Source organism: Filicampus tigris, chromosome 4 (genome assembly GCF_054856515.1).
Source record: "Filicampus tigris isolate MCC_2025a chromosome 4, RoL_Ftig_1.0, whole genome shotgun sequence".
NCBI lineage: Eukaryota > Metazoa > Chordata > Actinopteri > Syngnathiformes > Syngnathidae > Filicampus > Filicampus tigris.
Window position 1 is genome coordinate 9,159,325 of NC_141220.1, and position 9,839 is coordinate 9,169,163.

Consider the following 9,839-nt stretch of genomic DNA (forward strand, 5'->3'; position numbering starts at 1 on the left):
GCCAGATGCCTCATCTTCCTCTCTGGCTCATGTCAGTTTCATTTCCTCATTTTAGCAAGACACAAGCTGATGGTTTCCATTTGTCTCAAAGGCTGCTATTGGACAGTTCATTGTTTTTCGAACACCATGTTCCTGTTTGTGTTCATTTTCTTTTTCTTTTTTTTTTTTTTTGTCGTTTTGTAAAACAAGTTTTTTGTCACGGTTCTTTGGGTAGCCATACAATTAAAAGTGATTATCCAGAAGCAACATAGCTTTAGTTATTTAATCTTCACTCATATTATTGTCAAGGAAATCCGCCTATTTAACTTGCATAGTGTTCTTACACATTTGGTATTTTGTTATTAATTGTTTTAAGTGCACAGTGTCTACTTTGTGACACACTTCATAAATAGTTGATTGATTTGTTATGTAGAGCTCAGTGGTCTAAAAATGACAAATAATGTGTGCTTCATAGGCATTGGCCCAGAAGGCTCGAGATGGAAAACTTTTACCTGAAGAGTACCAGGGAGGCTCATTCAGGTAAAACAAAGACAAAGACAAAGAAAACTACTTGACACGATCAAATGTGTTTTATGTATGTCTAATCTTATGTATTATGCACTCATCATGTCATAAATCCTCAAGTTTGAATCAAATGTTGAGGTGGGCGACATGGGCCATCAGTTCATCATTTACAGAAAATTTGGAGATGAGTTTAATGGTGTCATTTTGTGATAAAATGGATTTCCATGTCAGCCGGGAGCAATGAATACCTGTGGAGATGGAATGCTTGGTGCCCTCCTGAGATGTGCGTGCGTTCTTTGGGGCAACACTCTCATTAAGGCAAAGCCGGAACTGGGCTGTGGGGTTGGTCTTGTACTCACTGTGAACATCAGAGCACTTATCGGAGGGCGATAAGTTGAGAAAAAAAATTGTCTAAATATTTGAATATTTGAAATGCCTCCGTAATCCGTAGTAGACGCTACAATATGTTAATGTACCAAACAAGATGTTGCCTTACATCAAACACACACGGTATCCAGTGTGTGCTAATGCTATCTTAAAGACGCCACGGTCCATGTTAATCAATTGAATTGGGCATTAGCCACAACATGCTTCCTTTTTAAATGCTTGTTTATCAACGCTGTGCTGCCATGAAAGGGAGGTTTGCATCGTGTTAAGTATTTTTGGGTGAAACGCGCCCGAAATTTCGGACTTGGTTGCATACATGGGTTAACCGTGACCCTGCATGACCCGAAATTCTTCTGTTTCCGGATGACCCGGATTACCACGACTGCGCATGTGCGTCACAGACAAGGCATACAGCCAGTGGGAGACGAGGAAGTTTTGAGAGAAAAAGACAGCGCCAAATAAATACATAGCGCGTTATTTGCACATTGTTGTCGTCTACAACCATCGTTTTTTGTTTTTTTTTACATTTGCTGTTCTAATTGATATAATGCAGTGTATATTATTTTTAAAATTGGCATCAAACCCGATTTTCATTCTTTAGTTTTCAACCCAGCATGAGACGCTGCTGATGTTTTTGTTTTGTTTTTAAAATTTTGTCTTTTGTTCAATGTTTGTATTTTTTTTATATTGAGTTTATCGATTTTTTTTTCCCCCAGTTGTACGGTGTTGTTTGTTTTGTAGTTTTTTCTCCAAGTATATTCACTGCCTCTTGTATTTCTCCATATTCTACATTTCTCTCAGTATATCCAACCTGGGGATGTTTGGCATCAGTGGCTTCAGCGCTGTGATCAACCCTCCACAGGCTTGCATCCTCGCCGTCGGGACCTCCAGGGCCGAATTAAGTCTGTGTGAGGACAATCAGACCCTGCGTACCCAACAGCTGATGACCGTCACCTTGTCAAGTGACGGACGGCTTGTTGATGACGAACTTGCCTCGCGATTTCTTGAAAGATTTCGCGCCAACTTAGAGGAACCTCAGCGCATGGCTTTGGCCTGAAATATGCAGAATGCTAATTAGATAAAGCAAAGACACACTTGCGTGACATATCCCCCCCTTTGCCTCATTAGTCTGTTTCAAATTAAGCGCAGGCTCTCCTTTGTGGTCGTTGGGACTCACCAGGCTTTGTGATTGAAGAGTCAAATTGAGCTTCTGTTAGTTATTGAGGAATATTTCCAACTGCCGGTTTGAATAGTTCCTTCCTCACACCACTTGGTTGTGTGTATACATCTACATCTAGTACAGGTGTCAGTTGTAATTTGTCTGTACACTGTAAACATCTCTAAACATAACATAAATAGTACTGTAAACATTATTTAAATTTCCTCGTAATATTTATTACACCCACTTGAGACATTTCCTGTTACATTCAGAATTCAATAATTTAATGTTAAGAAAAAAAAGCAAACTCATTGTAATTATGACGTTAACTAATTCCAAAGTCCCTCATGAAAACATATTGCAATGAGTTTTAAGCGAGATGCTTTAACATGCAAATAAAAAGTCATTTGATTGACTGTTAATGTATTTTGGGAATCATTTCATCATGTTTGTCTTTACAAAATATCTGTCCACCATGTCAGTTTAGCACAACAACGAAACCACAGATGTGTTTGTGTGTTTTAATTAGAATACCAAGAGAATGCGTCAAGGAGAATAAATTCATAGAAGCCAATTAGGATAATTTCCTGTGGCAAACATACCGGTTAGCCGACGCCAGCAGATGTTTATTTGCCCCAAGTGCACCGAACAGCTGTCATGTACAGATCTGCATTAATAGGTGGAGTGACGATTATTGGACTATACCCCAATATGGGCAACACCGTGATATTAGACTGGGCCATACTCTCGTTGCCTGTTTGATAAGACAAAAGAGTGACTGGTTAATGATCTTATGACCACTGCTCTTGGGAAAATCACTTTGATTGCTACCATTCTACCCTGGGCGCCCGAAGACTTCACATGCTGCATGCACATTTGTTGTTTGTTTATTGTGGTCAAATCAGAATGCACAAACAGAAAGTTGGTCAAGTGTTGAAAAACATGGTAAACAGAATTTGAGTCACAAACACTCAATAAAGCTGAATTTGTGATACTTTATTTGATGAAATCTGACCGAACCAAATTGCCTTTTTTCAAGTATAGCTAATGTATTGTTTGTTCAAAAGAAAAAATTGGCTTCTTGCCTCAAGCCAACCGCAGAGATCGTTTCTTCACAGCATGAATTATCTATTTTTCATCTCAGTTTCATTGTATGTTAAAAATCACATTTATTCCTTGGTGAGCGAGCTGTATTGAACTCCTAATCCAGCGCTAGTGCACGATGTGTGCGCTGCCGGTCTGCTGCTAGCTAGAGATATGACACCTCAGATGATCCAGTGATCAGGTCAAATGCAGACTGACACAAATGTGTCCCACAAATACAATAAAAGAGTTTACCTTAAAAGCTTGAAAGATATATATATTTTAATTGACACAGTCTGTACTTATAGGGGAAATCAACCCCAAAATGTTTTTTACAATAATATGTTGTATGCGCCTCCACTAGTCCAAACACAGCATTCGGATTGATATTGGGGTTTGTGGAACATGAGTTTAAGCAGCAAAATCCACCCTATTTAGCCATCTCAGGGGGCGGTCATTTTGCCACTTACCATCGACTGAAAATGACATCGCAGTTTCTGAGGGCTCAGGTAAGTACCAATCATGTCTCAGCTGAGCCGTGATTTTGTTGCTTAACTCATACATGAGTTAAACAGTAAAATCCACCCATTTTTGTCCATGTCAGGCGGCGGCCATTTTGTCACTTGCTGTCAACTGAAAATAGTATCACAGTTTCCCAGGGCTTAGGTAACAACCAATCATGGCTCAGCTTCAGAAAAGAGGTGAACTGTGATTGGTCGTTACCTGAGCCCTGCGCAACTTTGATGTCATTTTCAGTTAATAGAAAGTGTCAATATGCCCGCCCCCTGAGATGTCTAATAATGGGTGGATTTTGCTGCTTAATTTATATTCCACAGATGCAATATTAATCTGAATGTTGTGTTTGGACTAGTGGAGTTGTATAGAACATATTACTGTAAAGAACATTTTTGGGTTGACCTCAACCTATGTCATGTTGCTGTCGTACTTATTACAATGTACAATATTGCTGCATTGCATCAAAGAGATGTTACGAAGATCTTGGCTAAATGAACTATAGAGGCAAAACAGTTCTAAACTGAAAGTATTTTTACTCGTACATTATAACACATGACACACTTTAACAGCGAAGTAAAAGAATTTGGAACAGGACAATTTTCGAAACATGATGAAGCTGCTGCCTGTAGCTACCAGCAGCTAATAAAAGTCTCATGCCCTACACTCTGAATAATGAGGCGTTTGTATTGAAACAAAGTCTCTTTGTGGGGAAAGTTTACACGTTTTCCCGTTTTAAAACTAAAAGCTATATTTCCCATCTGCTATTGAATGGATAGATCGGCTTGAGACAATTCTGACATTTTTTTTTGTTGCAGAAGGAAATCTGGATAAATATCAAAGAGGAATACCACCAGGTTTGTTCTGGCAGATATTTTTGATGAACCAAATATCTTGTAGGGCTCAGCGAGCAGTATAGGTCACACTCATGGTCACACAGCATGGAGCAGTGTGGAAGCAGTTGCTTTGGCAGGCTGTTGTGCCAATATTGGATGTGTTTCAAGTCAAGTGATGATTTACCAAGTGCAGGAGGTCCAAAAGATGAGTCTTGACTGCGCATCAACTGATTGGCAAGAAAGATCCAATTTAATGGCTGTTTGAAAAAATATATTTTAAATGATAAGGCTCAATTTCAGCCAGCACATTGATAGGTGTAATTATACAATACAATTTTATTTATATAGCGCATTTCATAACAGCTGGGGCTGTAACAAACGCACTTTACAATACAATAAATAAAACAAAAACAATAAAAGGCTGTGGTACATGTATTAATAAATATAGACATAAATAATATATAAAATATAAATAAATAAAGATGTTTGAAGATTATATTGGTATGCGCTGCACTTCATCATACTGAGACCTTAGTAAAAGTGTTCAAGTGTATTCCCTCTCTGAATAGACTTTGTGACTGATCACACTGCCCCAGGAATGGTGGGAGCCTTTCCCTCATCCGCGTGATCCCACGCGCAATGTTTGTTCAACCATTGTCGGAAGGATTTCCTCTGCTTAGTCCATTTTCCACTCACAAACAGTACACCTTTTTTTTGTAATGGCAATGCGTCATTTTCATCACACACAGTCCTCCATGACACATTATGTATTGTATTTAAATGCATGTGTTTTATGAATCAAATGGTCAAGGTTTACACTGCCTATGCTGATTCAGAGTGACCGAAATTGGGGCCAGGGGGCTTATGACGCAGGGCATTCCTGTTGGCTATACAGTGTTCTATGACACTGTCCAAACATGCTGTCCCAGCAGTCAAACCCAAGCGAGGCTCTTGCTTTGCTGTCATTGCTCAAAGCCTAGTCTTAGTCCAGTCATACTCAGTCAGACCAAGACACAGTTGCAGCAGTTAAGGACACTCTTTAGCCAAGCAAAACTTTAACCATGTCATGAATGACAAGTAATAAAGGCGTTCATGCCCAGTTGCTCTGCGATTATTGTAGGCGACATTAAGTAGAAAATATTGAACATTTTTACTCACTACAAGCTCTGCTAACCATGGTATTGTGATGACTGAAATATGGATCATATTCCAGACGAATCTGTAATTCTGTACAATGAAACAATTTGGAAAAAATGCACTTATTTTTCACACTTGAAGTCACAGTAGGCTACTTCCGGTCGGCAAGACCAAGTGAGGCAAATTGACCAGCACAAGTCAATCACATTTGTTTGCCACATGACTCATCTGTCTGTCTGTTCACATACCGTGCCTTGAAAAAGTATTAAAAAACCTTGAACTCTTACATTTTTCACCTTACAGCCACAAACTGAAGTGGGTTTTTTTTGTATGTTTTTTGGGGGGAGATTTTATCCCCACCAGCACAAAGCCGCACATGATTGAGCAGTTATAATACATACATTTCAAAATTCCGAAAAAGGAAAATCTGAAAACTGTGTTATGCTATTCATCCTTCTGCATCAATAATTTGTAGAGCCACCTTTCGCTGGAATTACAACTACAACTCTTTTGGGGAATGTCTCAATGCAGTCATTGAAATTTTTCTCATTCTTCATTGCAAAAAAGATCACGCTCAGAACACCAATTTTCAAGTCTTGCCATAGATGCTCAATTGGGTTTAGACATGGAGCGCATGTCTCATGTTGTCACGCATTCAGCTTGATAGACTGCATCAAGTGGTTTTATGTTAAAGCTCATGCATGCATATACATTAAAAATAATCTGTATAAAGTCATATATATATATATATATATATATATATATATATATATATATATATATATATATATAGATAGATAGATATATATACTTATATATGTATACATATACGTATATACGTATACATATACGTATATACGTATACATATACGTATATACGTACACATACAGTATGTATATACATATATGTACATTATATATATACAGTATATATGTATATGTTTACATATGTATATGTTTATATATATATATATATTTTTGTAATATATATGTAATATATATAGTAGTGTATACATATATATATATATGTATATATATATATATATATATATATATACATGTATACGCAGATATATATATATATATATAAACAGACATATATATATATATATATATATATATATATATATATATATACATATATGTATATGTCTGTTTATATATATATCTGCGTACATACGTGTGTATATACGGGGTGTACCCCGCCTACTGCCTGAAGCCAGCTGGGTAACGACCAATCACGGCTGACCTCTTTTCTGAAGCTGAAGCTGAGCCGTGATTGGTCGTTGCCTGAGCCCTGAGTAGTTGTGATGTAATTTTCAGTCGACAGAAGTGACAAAATGGCCGCCCCCCCTGGGATGTCTAAAAAGGGGTGGATTTTTGCTGCTTAACTCATATTCAAATCAAATCAAATTTGATTTGTATAGCACTTTTCACACCCAAGATGCAACTCAAAGTGCTGTACATTAAAAACGTCAAAATACAGCATAAAAAGAGAACCCGCACCCACCTTCCCTCGCTCCCTCGCAGTATACACGAAGACAGACATCTACAAGCACACCTGCACTCACTCACTCACACACACATACACAAACGCACACACATATAACCTTAAAAAGAGACATGGCAGGGCACAGAGAAACCATATGAGGAAAGAGTACCCAAGGGAATCTTGTCCACGCTGAGAGGGATGACGGCCCATGGCCAAGGGTAGCACCACCACCTCAGAGACCCCCGGGCCACGACAACCGGGGCAGCCCCTAAGCATAGCGCAGGGAGGGCAGCCGCACCTCCCAGCGCGGAGGCCCCCCTTGAGGAAACACTGGAGGTAAAACCTAGATGAAGCTAAAGGAAAATGACAACGAAGCTAAAAAGACAAAGCAATGAAAGAAGCTAAGAACTATAAAACAATAAGATTGGATAAAAATAGTACGAGACTAAGAACAATTATTTAACAACAACAATTCCACAAACGCAATATTAATCAGAATGCCTTGTTTCAACTAGTGGGCTTGCATAGAACATATTCTTGAAAAAAATATGTTTAGGTTTGTTCCCCCTCTTTAGTATTTAAAATAATGAGAGATTTTTGTGGAAAATTTACAAAATGAGTTCTTGCACTTAATTTAGTTTTGTTCCATCCTTGAAAGGTATTTTTTTACGCACGAGAGAGCCTTTTGCACTGGACATTTTTTTACAGTCATGTGGTTATTTTGTTCTTTGCTTCCAACCCTTTGTTGTTCAGTTCGGATACTTGTTCATTTATCCATGCACTGAAAAATGTATTATCAAAAATGAATTACATAAAGAGCATGCGTTTTCACACATACATGTATTTTGTCCATAATTAAAATAACATTTTTGTCATTAGTGTCTACCTGTAACCGCACCACAACCCCCCCACCCACCCCATTGGCAATGTTGAAAAATTGTGTTCCCCTCCAGCAATTAAGTTGCTCATCCGTGTCCTCGATGATTGAAAGCTTTTTTAAAAATGTTTTACTTCTACATTGGCATACTTTACTTGGCTTTAGCTTCTTACCATGATCTTTTGGTTTATCACAATGGTATAAAATGAAATCCTTCTCAAATCCGGGTTAAGCCTGGGAGCGAAAAAAAAAAGTTACTTTGTCTTATGTTTTCCCCCAAGCTAACAGACAAACAATTAGCTTTTATGATCACATTACACACCTTTGTGTGATATTCACTCGCTGTTTACACAGTAACTTGTTCAAGTTTACCATGCTATTCCGTAAAATCCGCTCTGTGGTTGTCAATTTGTGGGGATTTAGCTCACCGGAGGGAAAAAGGCATGTTCCATAAAAGGAATGCTGTAAAGATTCCATTTGTTGGCCATCACTCAGATTTCTCACCGCAGGGACGTCTGATGAGAGAGTATGTGCGTGTGTTCTCACTGACTCGCCATCATGGAAATATTTTTCTTTGCTATATTGGCTGAGTCAGTAGTCTGATGTTTAATTTAGGCCTCAGTCATTGCCCGTATACAGCCGGTCACCTCAGCTACTGTTTTTTTTTTTTTTTTTTGCTACTACATGATGTCATATAGTGAAAAAAAGTGATTCGATGACTAAATGAACTGGATAACGAGAGTATTTATGTACATACATTCATGGTAGTCCTTTGTCCCCACCTGAAAAATTACTCAGTCTACCTTTGAATCATGATCACGTGAAAAGAGACGGTTGACCATTAGTACTAGAGTTCAATTAAAAGGATTTGCTTTGCCTGAATTGAGTGACAATGATTGAGCATTTCATTTAGATATATGTTCTTTAAAGGTGACCTACAGTATATGGGACCTTGTGTATGCCCAGCTGTTTTAAAGTGGATTTATCAACCACAGCCACTGTTACATACTAATCCATGTAGTCAGCATTTCTTAGTTTTGTGTCAATGATTTTCCAGTGAGAGAAACTGGGACAGACATTGTTCTGGCAGGGAAACCAACTTTGCCTGGATAATCATTAGCTTAAGAAAAAAATCCCTCCTCATATTTCATTTACAGAGAAAAACTGATGTGCACTTAGTTTACTTGAGAAAGAGGAAACTCCAAACCAACTTTATTCTGGTGCAAGCACGCTTGTTGTGTTGTTTGTATCTCACTATAGTAACCACCACTGCTTGGGAAATTGTTGTGACTGTATGTAAGTTCTTTGATTGTTATCTCCCGAGTAAAGAGAAATCAATACAAATGAAGTCAGCAGTACTGTAGCTAACTTTTGTTTTGGTCTTCTTTTGTGTTACCAAGTACAGCAATTTACCCCAAAGTGGATGTTATAGTAAAGGTTAGAGGAAGTTCCCTAGGAAGTATATTTTTCTCAATTTCATTCTTACTCAATTATGGCTGATTACAACTTGAATAAAGTGGCCATTGACTGTGGTTCTTTCTGTTTCTAGGTGTTTCCTGTTGTCAACTTTATACTTCCTGTGTTTCACTTTTCAGTGACTAAATCATTGCTGGTCATTCTTCACCTTCTCAAACGTTCATTTATAATTGTCCTTAGCGAATAATTATCTACATGTAGATCATAAATACTGTACGTGTCAACTTTTCCCATCAAGACTAACATATACAGTTTTACCCCACCCCTAGGTCCCCTTATAAGTGAGGAGATTTGGTTCTACAAAGTATTTCACTGAAAGAGCAAGAAACAATACATACAGTTGTGTGCGGATCCCGTGATGAGTCACTGACAAGT

General features: G+C 38.0%; 1 protein-coding gene across 4 annotated transcripts in view; it reads left to right on the forward strand.

Annotated features, from left to right (window-relative positions):
- Nucleotides 1-2,472, forward strand: part of pdhx (pyruvate dehydrogenase complex component X) — a 40,677-nt gene extending 38,205 nt beyond the window's left edge. For 3 of the 4 annotated variants that reach the window (XM_086029213.1, XM_086029215.1, XM_086029216.1), the window contains exons 10-11: nt 455-519; nt 1,693-2,472. In XM_086029213.1, coding sequence (XP_085885339.1) covers nt 455-519; nt 1,693-1,948 — 321 coding nt within the window. In that variant the 3' untranslated portion in view covers nt 1,949-2,472. The remainder of the gene's footprint in view (nt 1-454; nt 520-1,692) is intronic. The other variant, XM_086029214.1, reaches the window with a different exon arrangement.
- Nucleotides 2,473-9,839: the final 7,367 nt, after the last annotated feature.